Here is a 16,901-nt window from a genome sequence, read left to right on the forward strand (position 1 = left end):
ACACAATTAAACTGGTCCCAAGTTGTTGCTAATCCTAACACCATGAACTTGGCCCAGGAGCAAATCAGCAGGGAGTGCAGATCTCTTGAGCAGAGGTGCTATTTTGCTGGCAGGGTCTTAATCCTGTCAGAAACTATACTGCAGCACTCTGTACTAATTTTATCTCCTGAATCAAGCAGGGATCCTACCCACCCACATTACTCCAACATGGTGGGGGGGTGGGCTTTGAATGCCATTTCTCCAACACTGGAGCCATGCCAACAGCAGCCGCCATGCCAACATCAAGGGCGGGGCAAGCAGGCAGCGCCTCACCCCAGGGCCAGATTTAGGTTTGATGAGGCTCTAAGCTACTGAAGGTAATGGGGCCCTTTATATGTCCAGCTGTCCTTTGTCAACAACAAATTGTCACTGTTTTTTGTGTTGAATATGGCGCTGTGGGTTAAACCACAAAGCCTAGGACTTGCCAATCAGAAGGTCGGCGGTTCGAATCCCCATGATGGGGTGCGCTCCCGTTGCTCGGTCCCAGCTCCTGCCAACCTAGCAGTTCGAAAGCACGTCAAAGTGCAAGTAGATAAATAGGTACCACTCCGGCGGGAAGGTAAACGGCGTTTCCATGCGCTGCTCTGGTTCACCAGAAGTGGCTTAGTCTTGCTGGCCACATGACCCGGAAACTGTACGCCGGCTCCCTCAGCCAATAAAGTGAGATGAGCACCGCAACCCCAGAGTCGGTCACGACTGGACCTAATGGTCAGGGGTCCCTTTACCTTTATCTATATGCTATATGATAATTTATGGATCCATTCCGGAGCCCCATTCGCAACCTAAAAGGAATACAACCCGTGTCTGCGCACACATGGATCATGATTCGCCGCTTCTGCGCATGCCCGTGACGTCATTTTGCGTATCTGTGCATGTGTGAGTGGCAAAACCCGGAAGTAACCCTTTCCGGTACTTCCGGGTCGCCACGGGACGCAACCTGAAAAAACATATCATAAAGCAAACGTAACATGAGGTAAGACTGTATAAAGAAATTAGCAAACCAGTGATATTTTAGGGAGCAGGCTAGCAGGCGGGGCCCATTACTTACATCATAGGAGCCTACACAACACAAAACACTGTTGCTCTAGGTAGGTTTTGTTTTGTTTGTTTTTTATCTTATATTTTGGAAATGTGCATCCAGTTTTTTTCCTTTAATTTTTTGGGGAGATATAGCTTGTTTAGCTTATATATAAATCCAGCAATGCCTGCATAATGGTTCCATTCATTTCGTGGAGTTTCCTTGACAAGCTGATTCATGACTGGGTGGGTTTCAGAAACAGCTCCCTGTCTAGAGTCTTCTTAATCGCTCTCCTTTTTATGACAGGCAGTGCTGTATAGTGGTAAGGATGTCAGGCTGGGATGTGGGAGTCCCAAATCTCCACTCAGCCATGAAGCTCCCTGAGGAACTTGGAGCCAGTTGTTTCTTTTTCAGCCTAACCACGTCAGGTGGCTGTTGTGAGGGGGAAATGGAAGTGAGGAAAAGCAGAATCTAAAGAAAAAGTGAAGCAAATAAGTCAATTTTTAAAATGCAGGTAAAAGCGAAAAGCTAAGTAACAACTTGGGATGCGGTTGGCGCTGTGGGTTAAACCACAGAGCCTAGGACTTGCTGATCAGAAGTCGGCGGTTCGAATCCCCGTGACGGGGTGAGCTCCCGTTGCTCGGTCCCTGCTCCTGCCCACCTAGCAGTTCAAAAGCACCTCAAAGTGCAAGTAGATAAATAGGTACCGCTCCAGTGGGAAGGTAAACGGCATTTCCATGCACTGCTCTGGTTCGCCAGAAGCGGCTTAGTCATGCTGGCCACATGACCCAGAAGATGTACGCCGGCTCCCTCGGCCAGTAAAGCGAGATGAGCACCGCAACCCCAGAGTCGTCCACGACTGGACCTAATGGTCAGGGGTCCCTTTACCTTTAAGTAACAACTTACAAGCGACCTGTCCTCTTGCCAAGCTATCCTATATGTGGCCATCTTTCTCCATCTCTATGTTGGTAAGATGCAAAGGACAAAATATGACCTCTGTACCTTTAGCACTTGTGTAGAAGAGGGGCAAGTTATAGCTTGCCAAAATCCTGCCTTCAATACCACTATTAAAGATTTGGAGTCCCCCTTTCCAGTTTTGTGTTCGGTCACCGTATTCCAGCCTTTTGACCTGTCCCCTAAAAATAATATTTAAGCAAACAGAAAGAAAAACACAGAGTTGGGCAATGTCTTTAAGCAGGACCAACCTAAAAGGCATGGAAATGTGGTGTGCTTTAAAGTTCTCCAGAACTCTACATCAGGCGAGATGCTACACAAGTTAAGGAGTGGTTGCAGGAGAAGAAGAAGAAGAAGAAGAAGAAGAAGAAGAAGAAGAAGAAGAAGAAGAAGAAAGATTGAAGCTGGATGTTATAGCCATAAAGTAGTAATAGTAATTTATTATTTGTACCCTGCCCATCTGGCTGGGTTTCCCCAGCCATTCTGGGCAGCTTCCAACAAAGATTAAAAATACATTAAAGTCTTCTTTTAGATAGTGTGCAATCCATATGCTAGACTCAATCTAATTCCCAAGTGATGAGATACCATGTTCACGTTGATGATGTTGCAAAGCATTGCACCCACTAGGTGAAGACCAATGCTAAAGCAGATTCCTAGTGAAGAATCAACTTTACCGCCTGCTGTGCTTGTGAGTGACTTCTCCCCCTCCAGCCAGAAGTGTTTATGTATCTTAGGGGAGGGGTAGGAACCAGTCAGCTCAGAGAGATTAGAACTGATGGGTTGTACCTCTGCAAAGCATTTCCCAGCAGAGGAGCTACTAGGAGCCGTATTTTTGTCCTGTGATGCTCTAGGTTAGAGATACATATATATGCCCTTTTTTTCTGCTGCTATAGTTACTCCTTCTATGTTTGGAGTACAGACAACTACACAGAACAGCCTAAAGAGCTCTCCCTTGGAAACTGCATTGGAACTAAAGGTCCTTTAAAAAAACGGAAGGAAAATGTATTGGAAACAAAACACCAGGTAAGTCTCCTTTTTTCCCTCCTATAATTCCCTTGACTTCAAGGAAGCACCTTCTTAATCTTTGCATGCACAGAGGCAAATTCTAAGCAAATTTTAGACACTCAAAAGCTTGCTATTTTGGCTCCAGCGAGAGTAAATGGTAATTGACAGAGCTGTAGAAGGCTTTACTAATTAGACTACAAATGTATTTAGGAAGCAGCTGCCCTGGTGATATTATGAAACAGAATGCAGCTGTTAAACTAGGATTCCATGGATGTGCAGGATAGCATCCTTCATTTGGCAACTGTGGTGGCTGAGCCATTCAGCTGCTTTACTCTAGTTTTTTAAGAGTAAGATTCTCAGCTTGAAGTCTCATTGAATTTAGTTTTGACTTGCAGCACAGTACAAAAGCATGTCTACTCAGAAGTAAGTCCCAGTGAGTTCAATGGGGCTTACTCCCAGGTAAGCAGCAAGAGGATGGCAGCCTCACTCCTTAGTGGGTGATAGCCAACTAAGCCATTATTAGAGCAGAGCCATTGCAATCAATGTAAAGTGTTTTTAGTGGGTCTACTCTTGAGTATGACTTACACCGATTGTCACGCAGTGTGTTTAGCATTGCATTCTTTACCTTACGATTAAGATGACATTCCTATGTACTAAATTACACCACGAGACATTTTATGGGATATCGTTTGAGTTTATTATGACATGAACCACTTTGGTGTTTCTTGTTTGTAAATGAAAAAAATAGCATGGAAACCTTTTTGCTAAATAAAGTACCTGGGAGTCATGTCCCACTGAATTAAGTGGGATTTACTTCTGAGTAGACATGCCTTGGCATGTACCTTTCTCTCAAGCCCTTTTCTATATCAACTATTTCTTCTGATTTTGCATTTCTAGGTTTATTTTAGCAGTGACTCTGGCCTTGCAAAGCATTCACTTTGGAAAAGGTGAGAAGCTCCTTCTTCTGTCTTTTTTTTTTTTTGTCTCAACACTATTAAAAGTGTATACTATTAAAAAAACACAAACCTATATCATCTTATTTTTTTATCACCTTGTCTTCTATAAGGGTCCAGGCAAGAGCAAATACAGGATGCTGGAGAAATTGCTGATGCCACAGTCCCAAAGGATAACGTCAAAGACCAACTCACCACATTAAATATCTTCAATGAGATGAACCAGAGTTATGAGAGCAGGAAACAGCTCAATAAGCCAATAGTGCCTTTCATTGGTCTTACTGAAAGTAGGTAACAATGTCATTTGCCATCTCTATATGCTGCCAAAACAATCATTATATATTGCAGAGATGGCCTGTGGCCCTTGCGATGTCATTGGATTCCAACTGGTCCCAGCCATCTCTATTTGCAGAAATAGCAGAGACAAAAAGTCGGGTATAGAGTTTTGAAATGCATATAGTCTTGAGCAAAGGAGGCCCAAGCTCAAATGTTTGCTCTGCCACCAAACCTCCTGGGAATGCAATCCCAGATATGTTTACCTGGAGGTAAAACCCATTGTGTTCAATGGGGCTTCTTTCTACCTAAGTGTTTTCAGGATTCCAGCCTAAATTTTAAGTTATTCTAGCTCGCAGGGTTGTTGTGAGACTAAACTGAGGGACACCTCTAAAGCTCCTTGCAGGGAGGGTGGGATAAAAATGTAATAAATGCACATGTGTCCATTGGGAATCTGCTGTCAATTAACCCCAACCCTTGTGCCATTTCTAATTTAATACTCAAATGTTCATGGGTGCCAATTCTGTGGAAATATTTTATGGTGGTTCAAGCAGTTTTTATGCTGTTGTATATCTGAACAGGATCTTAATAATAATAAATTATTAGTAATAATAATAATAATTAATACCCCGTCCATCTGGCTGGGTTTCCCCAGCCACTCTGGGCAGCTTCCAACAAAATATTAAAAATACAATAAAACATCAAACATAAAAAACTTCCCTAAACAGGGCTGCCTTCAGATGTCTTTCTTTCCAGTAGCACCTTAGAGACCAACTAAGTTAGTTCTTGGTATGAGCTTTCGTGTGCATGCACACTTCTTCAGATACACACACTTCTTCAGATGCACACTTCTTCAGATGCACACGAAAGCTCATACCAAGAACTAACTTAGTTGGTCTCTAAGGTGCTACTGGAAAGAAAAAAAATTTTTTGTTTTGACTATGGCAGACCAACACGGCTACCTATCTGTAACTTCAGATGTCTTGTAAAAGTTGTATAGTTCTTTATCTCCTTGACATCTGATGGGAGGGCGTTCCACATGGCAGGTGCCACTACCGAGAAGGCCCTCTGCCTGGTTCCCTGTAACTTTGCTTCTCACAGTGAGGGAACTGCCAGAAGGCCCTTGGCGCTGGACCGCAGTGTTCCTGTGGGGAAGTGCTGCAGTTCCCATGTAATATGTCTATGGCTTAGGTCAATCACTGAGCTATATTGAGCTATATCAGAAATACTCTTTCTACCCAGGGATAATAGAAGAGCATGAGATGTTATTCTGCTATTAATGTCACATAAAAACAAGGCCATGTGCTTGTTAATTTTATTTCAGTTCATTGTGTTCAGCTAAACCATGGGTAGGCAAACGAAGGCCCCGGGGCCAGATCTTGCCCAATCGCCTTCTAAATCTGGCCCTTGGACGGTCCAGAAATTAGCATGTTTTTGCAAACTAAGGCCCAGGGGCCAGATGCGGCACAATTGCCTTCTCAATCTGGCCCGTGGATGGTCTGGGAAACAGCATGTTTTTACATGAGTGGAATGTGTCCTTTTATTTAAAATGCATCTCTGGGTTATTTGTGGGGGCTGCCTGGTGCTTTTACATGAGTAGAATGTGTGCTTTTATTTAAAATGCATTATTTTTGGGGTATAGGAATTCGTTCATTTCCCCCAAAAAAATATAGTCCGGCCCCCCACAAAGTCTGAGGGACAGTGGACCGGCCCCCTGCTGAAAAAGTTTGCTGACCCCTGAGCTAAACTATAACCCTTCAGAAATCTGCAAATCCAGGACCAGTCTTTGTTAGAGGGTCATAAGAAAAATCTGACTTTCATACTTTTTGGCAAATGTCTGTCATGCTACTTTCAAAGAAAACCCATTTATTTAAGTGATGAGTGAGGTCTGCTTCTGGGAAAGTGGACTTATATGAAGTCCACAAGCTTCTTCAGCAGAGACATGCCAGGGGGTTGCTGCCTGGCCACTGAGTAATCCCTAGTAGTGTGCTTTTAATCCTTATCTAAACAAACTGGGCTTAACTGAGCAAACACTCTTAACAGGCAGCTAATTTTATTGTCCCCTCAAGGCCAATAAAAATCAGACCTTTGGCAGCCAGGGAGACTTGGTGGAACAAGTGAGAATGTAGGTTCAAAGAGGGTCTGCTTCTTAGTAAACCGTGGAATTATTCACTTCCAGGTAAAACGCTGAAGCGGGATTGCTGTCAAAATGGAGGAACGTGCATCCTGGGCAGCTTCTGTGCATGCCCCCAACACTTCACTGGCAGATACTGTGAATATGATCAAAGAAAGAGGTAAGGAAACTGACTGGGAGACATGGAGAGATGTGGTTTGTTTATAATTAAGGTCAATTGCTGGGGAAAAGAACAGTGAATTCAATGGAAAAGCTTTTGATGCAGCAGTCACGGAGGAGGGGAGGCAATTTTTGCCTATTTACCTTTGTACTATGGGACACGGGTGGCGCTGTGGGTTAAACCACAGAGCCTAGGACTCGCCGATCAGAAGATTGGCAGTTCGAATCCCCGTGACGGGGTGAGCTCCCATTGCACGGTCCCTGCTCCTGCCAACCTAGCAGTTCGAAAGCACGTGCATATAGATAAATAGGTACCGCTCCAGCGGGAAGGTAAACGATGCACTGCTCTGGTTCGCCAAGACAGCTTAGTCATGCTGGCCACATGACCCGGAAGCTGTACGCCGGCTCCCTCGGCCAATAAAGCGAGATGAGCGCCGCAACCCCAGAGTCGGTCACGACTGGACCTAATGGTCAGGGGTCCCTTTACCTTTACCTTACCTTCGTACTGCTCACTGGAGTCTGGTGCGCTTTGGCATGATTAGGATGGAAGACAGAGCAGGATTTCTAAACTATAGTTGCTTATTATTTTATGTTATGTTTTCTGTGGACTGCTGGCCTGGGTTTAAGTTTTTCCTATGCTGCTCTTTTAACGATGATGATGATGTTGATGATGATGATAACATGTCAATATGAATTAATTCTGAACCTTCTGATCTGTCCTTGGCAGCAACTGTGGTGTGTTCAAACACGGACAGTGGATACGAAAGAGTTGCCATCTTTGTCGGTGTGCTTTTGGTGAACTGCACTGTCTATCTCCGCGAAACTGTGGTAAGATGAAACTTCAATCTATTGTTTTGCTAATTTGCTATATATTGATGGTCCTTCATCATTCTGACTTGTCACCAGTGAGCTTCCATTTTATTTACCTTTCCAGAAGGATCCTCGTTTCTGAGAGCTTAGCAACAAAGGTTATTTCAATGTAACTTGCTTTTTCCAAGCTATTTGAAACACTTCCAAATAAAATGTCACAACATACCATAACACTGGGGAACTTTCCCCTATTCCTAGTTTTAAATTTTCCTATCCCTCCAGCTGAATATTTGATGGAAGCAGAAAATAAGGCTCAAAAGGTTTCTTGCCAACAAAATATAGGCATGTAGAGCAATTTAAGGAATGGGTCGTGTTGGAGTGTTGTTGTTGTTTAGCCGTTTAGTCGTGTCCGACTCTTCGTGACCCCCTGGACCAGAGCACACCAGGCCCTCCTGTCTTCCACTGCCTCCCGCAGTTTGGTCAAACTCATGCTGGTAGCTTCGAGAACACTGTCCAACCATCTCATCCTCTGTCGTCCCCTTCTCCTTGTGCCCTCCATCTTTCCCAACATCAGGGTCTTTTCCAGGGAGTCTTCTCTTCTCCTGAGGTGGCCAAAGTATTGGAGCCTCAGCTTCACGATCTGTCCTTCCAGTGAGCACTCAGGGCTGATTTCCTTAAGAATGGATAGGTTTGATCTTCTTGCAGTCCATGGGACTCTCAAGAGTCTCCTCCAGCACCATAATTCAAAAGCATCAATTCTTCTTTATGGTCCAGCTCTCACTTCCATACATGACTACTGGGAAAACCATGGCTTTAACCGTGTTGGAGTAGTTCAGATTAAATTTTAGCATAATGATCCCTTCTGGCCTCAGAAATCTATGAAAGCCAGTCAGTTATGTGTATCTGTTATTTAAATGTCTTATCTTAACAGAGTTCATTGAGCAATTAGGCTACATCAGGAACTAACTCCACACTTGCTTGACTGCTAGTTATATGTAAAATATATGCTAAAAGTGTGATCCTTAATACACCCCCCACTAAATAATGATTCTCCCAGTTCAATTAAGTTCATTGTAAGGAGCAGGAGTTCAATAGAAGGTGTTATTTCGGGGAAGAACTTCCCTAGTTGAATTTCTGTCTGTCCTGAGGCTGTTAAAAGTACAGAAGGACTGTCTCCAGCATTAACTAGCTTGGGAACCTCCATTCTTAATGCCTTTATTTTGAAACAGAAAGGTAGCCGTGTTGGTCTGCCATAGTCAAAACAAAAAAATTATTTCCTTCCAGTCGCACCTTAAAGACCAACTAAGTTAGTTCTTGGTATGAGCTTTCGTGTGCATGCACACTAGTGTATCTGAAGAAGTGTGCATGCACACGAAAGCTCATACCAAGAACTAACTTAGTTGGTCTTTAAGGTGCTACTGGAAGGAAATAATTTTTTTGTTTTTATTTTGAAAGGTAGCCCTACTAATCGGAGTGTTCAGTATTTTTTCCTCCCTATAAATGGTTTAGGAAAGAGTATGGCTTTAAACTTAGAAGTTCCAGTGTAATATATGTGATCCTTGTAGGTTTGGGGTATTAATCTGTTTATTTCCTTTACTTGTGAGAAAAGGGTTAAAAATAAAAGGCATTCTATTAACTTCCTTGTGGTTTATATTGACATTTGATTATGCTGTGATTAATGCCTGCAAGAGCTGATAAGTTGGCTCACAAAGAGGTCCGCATTTGCACCTCTCAGCTGAGAATGGGATCTGTGATTGGCTTCCAACAGATGTTAGCTTTAGCTTAAGTACTTGCAAAGAAGCAGAGGAAATTGCACAATCTGTTGAAATTCTTTGCAGAGAGGTCCCCCTGTTAACAAACTAACCATTTCTGTTTTGTTTCTCAGCTGTAAGCGAGGAAGAGGAATGGATCCATTTACTTTCAAATGGCCAAAGATTAAAGAAAACAATGGGCTGCTTCTTCCTCGGCTGGTTCTTTGCACTCTGTGGACTGCTCTACCTGTTGTGAAAACTCTTTTAAGACTGGTATTCATAACCATGATTTGCCTTATGATGATGCTTGCCATTCAAAAGAAGGAAGACTAAACGCTAAAACAAAGGACAGTGCTATATATAAAATTTATAGTGTCAGTTGTTGTTTTAAACTCCCAGTTCAACTTTCACAGTAAACTCAACAAACCTCACTTCTGCAATGTCCACAGAAAATTGCTCAAGAAGTAAAGAGGGGCTGAAACTTAACATTTTTGTTTCCAGGGATCAGGAACCTGCAGCTTTCCAGATGCTGTTGGAGCCCAACCATATCTGGGAAGGCCATAGGTTTCCCATTCTGATGTCAGTCAGATTGCTAAATCTAAAAAGGACATGCTGCTTTGACTCAGAAGGATTGGGACTGGTTGTTGCACTAGGCCCTAAAATTGGTCTCAAAAGTCCTGTTCTGAGCATCTCAGAAGAACCAGCGAGATGCTGGAATAGCTAGTCATAAAGTTATCCCTTGTGAAGTGCAAGCCCTACAGTGGCTAACGACTGCTTCAAAGATTAGCCCCAGTATTAAACTAGTGTTTGTTAATGAAAAAGCACTATAATGCATTAATGCCAATTTTTGTTAACTTCTGTTTAAATCTGATTTAAGCAGTTCTTTATTTTGAAGTGTTGACTCTTCCAGTGGAAGAAAAATGTATTTTCTGTGGCTTAGGTGCTGGAAACAGTAAATGTTGTGCATATTCTGGAACTTTCTTTTCCTTGAAAGAATAAAACAAAACTTATGGAACATTAATGAACCAATCTATTTTCAGTACTCATTGCGTTTGCATGTGTTCAATCATACGTCAGTTCTGTCCCATTTCCCCATTAAATGAAACTTGAAACTCTGCATGAAAACTTGAATTCTAATTGCATTTTGAGACATCGTTTTGAGCTGCGAATTGCGTCGGAACATTTGGGAAGTGCAAAAGCCAGCGGGTAGCTGAAATCTACAGGCTAGTGAGGTCAGTTCCTATCAGCATCCACAGACTCTTCAAGCATCCTGAGTTAGGGCAAATTTGCATTGCTGCTTTTGAAGGCTTCCTTCAATCCATTCCAAACTGCCATTCCTTTCCCACACAGATCACGCAAGCAGACAGTATATCAGTCCAATGCACCAGCTAACTATAAACTCAAAATTCCATGCTAAGCATATTTATTTGTAATAAATAAAAAAATAAATATGCTTCACATGGGATGCATAAGAAAATCCACATCATCCGTTCCTTGCAGGCAATTTCCAATAAATGAGCAGTTTTGTCGTGTTTTAATGTTGCCCATTTTATATGCCACACTTCAACAAACTTTCCGGATGGCTTATATTATTGGAACTACAGAAGCCTTGAACATCCATTTGATTTTTCCTTTCAATTTAAACATCAGCCAGTGTGGACACAAGCACAGACTTTTGGTGGCAGAGGGCTTAATTTGCTGAAATTTGCTATCCTTGAGTAGCCTATAGAACACATTTTTATCATGCTGTGAAATTGTTTTGTCTTGTTTTTTACAAACAGCCCTTCCCATAATCTGGAGAAAATACTCATATATGATTTTGGGGCTATGTACAGTGAAAGTCTTGAATTATATTAGATACTCTCACTTGGACTTTACTTGAAATTTGTTTTTAAATTCCTGGTAGATGTATTTCTAAAAGGCAGACTTGAGCCTGTAAATGTGCACAGTGTGTTTTGCATCTGTAGTTGATCTGTCAAGGAATTTCTTGTTTTGAGATTTACCTCAAGATAGCTGTCATTTTCCCTCTGACCACAGCCAGGCACATTGATATAATCTTTCCTTCCCTCTAGAAATTAGCCAAGTTACACTACTGTTGCCCTTTGTTGGGGGAAAAGCTATTGGTTTGCCCTCCAACCATTGTTTATAGGGAAGCAGACATCTTGGCACCCGTGTCACTAGTAGGCGCCTGGTTAGGCATGAATGCATGAGGATGCAGCAATAGAGGGAATAAATGAAATATTTAGAGTACCTTGATTTAGTTCTCTTCTTCCCCACCCCACGATCAGTTTATAACGCAATTAACGTGCTTTTGTTGATTTATTTATTGCTTGCAGTCTGTGCACAGCTTCCATCAAGGCTGCATTTCTGCTGTGAGGATATATCCTTTTATGAGCACTCAAAACAATATATTTTGTCCCCGGGGGAGGGAGGAAGAGAATGCAAGGGATGCTCACTGTAACAGCCTCATGGGGAAAGAATAGGCTCACTCGTTTAGAAGAAGAAGAAGAAACATTGTTACCTCATAAAGAGATACTGTGCCTCAAGAGTATCCCTAATGTGGAAATTGGTCCTGCCATTTTCAATGGGGCTTACTCCCAGGAAAGTATTGCAGCCTAATTTAATACTATCTGAACTGGTGACCTGCCCGCCCACCCACCACCTGCTGAAGGGGTCCACCAGGTTAATACCCTGAGGATCCTTGCCCAGGAACCTCTCAAACCTGGCTTGCAGGAGCTCAGGTAGATCTCTTACTGTCCACAAACATGCATGTGTACCCAAACAAAATCCTGAACACTAGAAAAACTGGAAATTGCCCTGTACCCTTCCTGGCATGTTAGGTAAAAGCTAAGTGCTACAACTTACTCTACAAGGGGATCACTACCCAGTTGAAGAGTCCACAGTTCCTGAATGGAAACTCACAAGATCAGGCACTGTATGCCTCTGGATTGTGGCATATTGTTTGATTTGTAGGCTCAGTCAATGTGAGAATTGGATTGAAGACTACTTTTTCTGCCAATTGTTTTTCTTGATTTTCCATAATTTTTAACAAATCGTCTCCAGATTGATACAAATTAATGCAAATTTAATACAAATTTAAAAGCTGATTTCCCACCCACCAGATGTTCCTTCTTTTTTACTCCCTCCATTGCTGCTTCCACTACGATAACTTTTCCAACTATTGTTTCAAAATTCATACATCCCTTCTTTCTGCTATGACTTTTATATTATTTTATATTATTATAACTTGTCCTCAAAATAGTCTTTTATCAAAATCCTCTTTTATCTATTTATAATCATCATTGGTCAATTTTAAAACATTTCCCTTCAATACCTCTTGAGTAACACTCTGCCTGGGGGGGAAAGTAGATTGGAGATGACCAAAAAAGCGAAAGTATGTACTGTAGTTAGTATTCTACACAAGATAGTGTTCTGGATTTGAAAAAAAATCAAGCTTAAGCAAGGGTGTGCTCAGTAAAAAAGGTAAAAAGGTAAAGGATCCCTGGATGGTTAAGTCTAGTTCAAGGCGACTATGGGGTTGCGGCGCTCATCTCACTTTCAGGCCAAGGGAGCCGGCGTTTGTCCACAGACAGCTTTCCAGGTCAGGTGGCCAGCAGGACTAAAGCGCTTCTGGTGCAACAGAACACTGTGAAGGAAACCAGAGCACATGGAAATGCTGTTTACCTTCCCACCACAGTGGTACCTATTTATCTACTTGCACTGGCATGCTTTCAAACTGTTAGGTTGGCAGGAGCTGGGGCAGAGCTCCCGTTGTGGTCAGTATGTGTGTTGGACAACAGTTCTAGCAACAGGCGTACCTTCTCCATAGTAATGGAAACCTCCACAGAACCTGCCTCTCTTTATTTCACTTAAAAAAAATGCAGCAGGTTTGCCCAGTTCACCACACTTCCATGTCTTTCAACCCCTTGCACTTCCACTCAGCTGTATTTGCCAGCTCTGTCCACTTTTCTGCACTCCTGCCCTTTTATAGAGTCTCTGTTTTGAATTTTTCTTTGGGGAACTTTTGCCAGGGTCCAGAAGCTTGCATTTTTGTCTCAGCATTTATTTTTAAATCGCATAAATGAACATTCAAATATACTTGCACCCCATTTCTTTTTGGCTGGTATCCGCTTCATTTCTCTACATTCCCATTGGTATTTATGTGTGAAGTAATGAGGAAGCATGATAAATCTTGTTGCTTCTTCTAATATGGGATGCGGGTGGTTGGCGCTGTGGTCTAAACCACTGAGCCTCTTGGGCTTGCTGATTGGAAGGTTGGCAGTTCGAACCCCCGCAATGGGGTGAGTTCCCGCTGCTCTGTCCCTGCTCCTGCCAACCTAGCAGTTTGAAAGCATGCCAGTGCAAGTAGATAAATAGGTACCACTGCGGCGGGAAGGTAAATGGCGTTTCCATGTACTCTGGAACTTGTCATGGTCCTCTGTGCACCAGTAGCGGTTTAGTCCTGCTGGCCACATGACCCGGAAAACTGTTTGTGGACAAACGCCTGTTCCCTCAGCCTGAAAGCAAAATGAGCGCCGCAACTCCATAGTCACCTTTCACTGGATTTAACAATCCAGGGGTCCTTTACCTTTGTTTTACCATCTTCTAATGTGCCCCAGAAAGGAGAGGAGGGTAATTAACTTTAATTTTCAAGGGAAAGGCTGTGATTCAGTGGGTGGGCTCTGCATGCAAAAAGTGTCAGGTTCAATCCTCATCACACCCAGGTTCAGATTAGGAAATATTCCTGCCTGAAACCTTGGAGAGCCACTGTGACTCAATGTACACAATACAGAGCAAGATGTATCAATGGTCTCACTGAGTATTTGTCAGCTCCCTGTGTTTATGACTAAGGCTTTGTACACACTAAACCTTTAATGCACATTCAAAATACATCCTTTCCCTCAAAGTATTCTGGACACTATAATGATAATAATATGCCTCCCATTTGACTGGGTTCCGCCAGCCACCCTGGGCAGCTCCCAGCAAATGCAAACAATCAAACACAGCAAAACACCAAACATTACAAACTTCCCTATACAAGGGCTGCCTTCAGATGACTTCTGAAAGTCGGATAGTTGTTTATTTCCTTAACACCTGACAGGAGGGTGTTCACAGGGCAGGCACCACTTCTGAGAAGACCCTCTGCCTGGTTCCCTGTAACCTCACTTCAAGCAATGAAGGAACCCTTCACAGAATTACATTTCCTAGCAAACTACAGTGCCTAGAATTCTGGTGTGTGCGCGCGCATGCACCTTAAATGTGCATACTGTGTGCACAGCCAAAGAAAGAATATACGGACGTACAGACAAATGGTGGATAAGAACAGAAAAGCCTCTGAGAATCTAAAAAAGCAACTCTTTTGGGTGCAAGAGGCATGTTCCTCCAGCCGTGCTCCAGCTATGTTCTTCAGCATGATGGATCTCAGCTTCACAAGGAGCAGGTATTTGTGCAGCACAGAGGTCACACCAAGGTGAGTAAAACCACACCCACCCTTAAAAAAATGCATGTCTCTCTGCATCATCCCAAGGGAAAGCCTCAAGAGTCAAAGGAATTCAGGCAGACTCTTTGGCTAGGTCAGAATGTCTCCACTCTTATCTGTCTCCAGCTGCTCAGGAGTCAGATAAAAGAGAATGTCCCAGTGCCATGTGGACCAAGCCAGCTCCTTCTAACAAAACAGTGAGGAGTGTTTAGAGCAAACATGAAAGTTTGCTCTTCAGCTCCCTCCCAGCCTCTTTTATAGCCAATCAGTTAAATGAGATGTGTCACAGGAAGCCACATCTGGCTGGAGCCACAAATTTATTAAGCGTGGTCTCTCTTGCTAGGTAGGCAGGCTTAGGAGGAAGGGAGGCCGAAAGAGAAATATTTTACCAAGCACTTCACAGCTCCCTGAACTATTAGGCCTTTCACTCCTCACGATTTACTACAGAGCTAAAACAAATGGTGCATCACGTGCCTCTGGTACAATCCTGCAACAACCCTCCCAGCCATTTGTAAGTCATTCATACATGATGGACGCAGCATATGGGGGCGCTGTTTTATTGTATGCACTTTATCTGATTCACCAAACAATTCTGATAATCCTCGTTTCCTATGGAGGTCACATGCCCTGCTTCAGAGAGGACAAGGGGATGTTGTGCATGTAATGTACAGTGGTACCTCAGGTTATGAACTTGATTCATTCTGGAGGTCCATTCTTAACCTGAAACTGTTCGTAACCTGAGGTACCACTTTAGCTAATGGGGCCTCCCGCTGCCGCCGTGTGATTTCTGTTCTCATCCTGAAGCAAAGTTCTTAATCCAAGGTACTGTTTCTGGGTTAGCGGAGTCTGTAACCTGAAGCATCTGTAACCCGAGGTACCACTGTATCTAGATGTCAGTAAGGCTTTTGACAAAGTTCTCCTAGATATTCTTGCAGGGAATATATATTTTCCTTGCTGCAACATAAACAGCATTATTCAGAATAGAGGTTTGCACGACCCACTAAGGAATATAATAGCACAGTAAAACTCAAAACAGTAACCGTTAATTGCACACTTATTCAAAATCCAATTAAAACTATTTAATTAATGCAACAAAATGGATGAAGTTGTTCCTGTGATACCAGCTTTTCAAAGTCTGATAGTCATTTACACTCCCAGTGCCCGGCTGCCTTCACCTTGCCTCTTAGCTCTCCCCTAGGTAATCCCAGTGACCCACAGGGGGCAGTATCGCCTGCTTTGGGATCCACTGGTCTACACTGATTCACAGCAGCTCTCCAGGGTTTCACACCAAGGAGTTTTTCCCAGCCCTTCCAGCTCTTGGATTGAACCTGAGACATTCTACATGCAAAGCAGATACTCTACCACTGAACTATGGGCTCTTGCTGGACTTGAGATTCACGTTTAAAAATAGTAATAAGTAGCTCATTTTCAGTTGTGTTGATGGATAATATCTTCAGTTAGAAACTAGTTGTTTGCTAACATGTTTTTCAAGGGAAGGTGGAAGAAGACAACTGCCCCTAACAGCGTTCCCACCCACAATTTCTACCCACCACCCCAAACACCCTACTGGTATCAGTATGGTGGACCGCAGTGGGAGCGAGATCTATTAGAACCAGCCGGCACCTAGATGCACCATAAATCTGCATACCAACTGAATTTATGCCTCTGTAAGGTCAAAGCCATGACGCGGGTGGCGCTGTGGGTTAAACCACAAAGCCTAGGGCTTGCCGATCAGAAGGTCGGCGGTTCAAATCCCCGCGATGGGGTGAGCTCCCGTTGCTTGGTCCCAGCTCCTGCCAACCTAGCAGTTCGAAAGCATGCCAGTGCAAGTAGATAAATAGGTACCACTCCAGCAGGAAGGTAAACGGCATTTCCGTGTGCTGCTCTGGTTCGCCAGAAGCGGCTTAGTCATGCTGGCCACATGACCTGGAAGCTGTACGCCGGCTCCCTCAGCCAGTAAAGCGAGTTGAGCGCCACAACCCCAGAGTCGTCCGCGACTGGACTTAACAGTCAGGGGTCCCTTTAGCTTTAAGGTCATAGCCACAGTGCAAGATTTAAACATCTCAGTACATGCTTGCCATTTTTAGCCTCAAAAGGTTGTACATGAGCAAAGAGAAATTCTTTGGGGGAAAGGCAGCCTGGAAGTTGCTCAAAATGACGGATTTTGCTGTGAAGGTACATTCTTTCTCAGATTACAAGGTAGAAGATAAGCCCTGGACAGCTGAAAATGGACTACAAAATGCAACTTTGTTTTAGCAAATGTTTTAAAATATTTTTCACTGCTCTTATTTATAATGTTTTGTTTAATGTTGAAGTTTTCTGTTGT

At 43.2% G+C, this 16,901-nt stretch overlaps 1 protein-coding gene across 1 annotated transcript; it reads left to right on the top strand.

Annotated features, from left to right (window-relative positions):
• Nucleotides 1-2,750: 2,750 nt before the first annotated feature.
• LOC128423176 (cryptic protein-like) lies at nucleotides 2,751-10,121 on the top strand. The gene is made up of 6 exons (XM_053408037.1): nucleotides 2,751-3,034; nucleotides 3,914-3,963; nucleotides 4,083-4,256; nucleotides 6,422-6,536; nucleotides 7,263-7,363; nucleotides 9,231-10,121. The coding sequence occupies exons 1-6, from the start codon at nucleotides 3,012-3,014 to the stop codon at nucleotides 9,350-9,352; spliced, it is 585 nt and encodes a 194-aa protein (XP_053264012.1). The 5' UTR covers nucleotides 2,751-3,011; the 3' UTR covers nucleotides 9,353-10,121.
• The last annotated feature ends 6,780 nt before the right edge of the window (nucleotides 10,122-16,901 follow it).

This window comes from Podarcis raffonei, chromosome 11, assembly GCF_027172205.1.
Source record: "Podarcis raffonei isolate rPodRaf1 chromosome 11, rPodRaf1.pri, whole genome shotgun sequence".
NCBI lineage: Eukaryota > Metazoa > Chordata > Lepidosauria > Squamata > Lacertidae > Podarcis > Podarcis raffonei.

Coding starts and splice junctions, on each gene's coding strand:
- LOC128423176 (XM_053408037.1), top strand. CDS start 3,012: ATGTATTGGAAACAAAACACCAG. Junction 3,964..4,082: donor AAGCATTCACTTTGGAAAAG/GTGAGAAGCTCC, acceptor GTCTTCTATAAG/GGTCCAGGCAAGAGCAAATA. Junction 6,537..7,262: donor GAATATGATCAAAGAAAGAG/GTAAGGAAACTG, acceptor TGTCCTTGGCAG/CAACTGTGGTGTGTTCAAAC.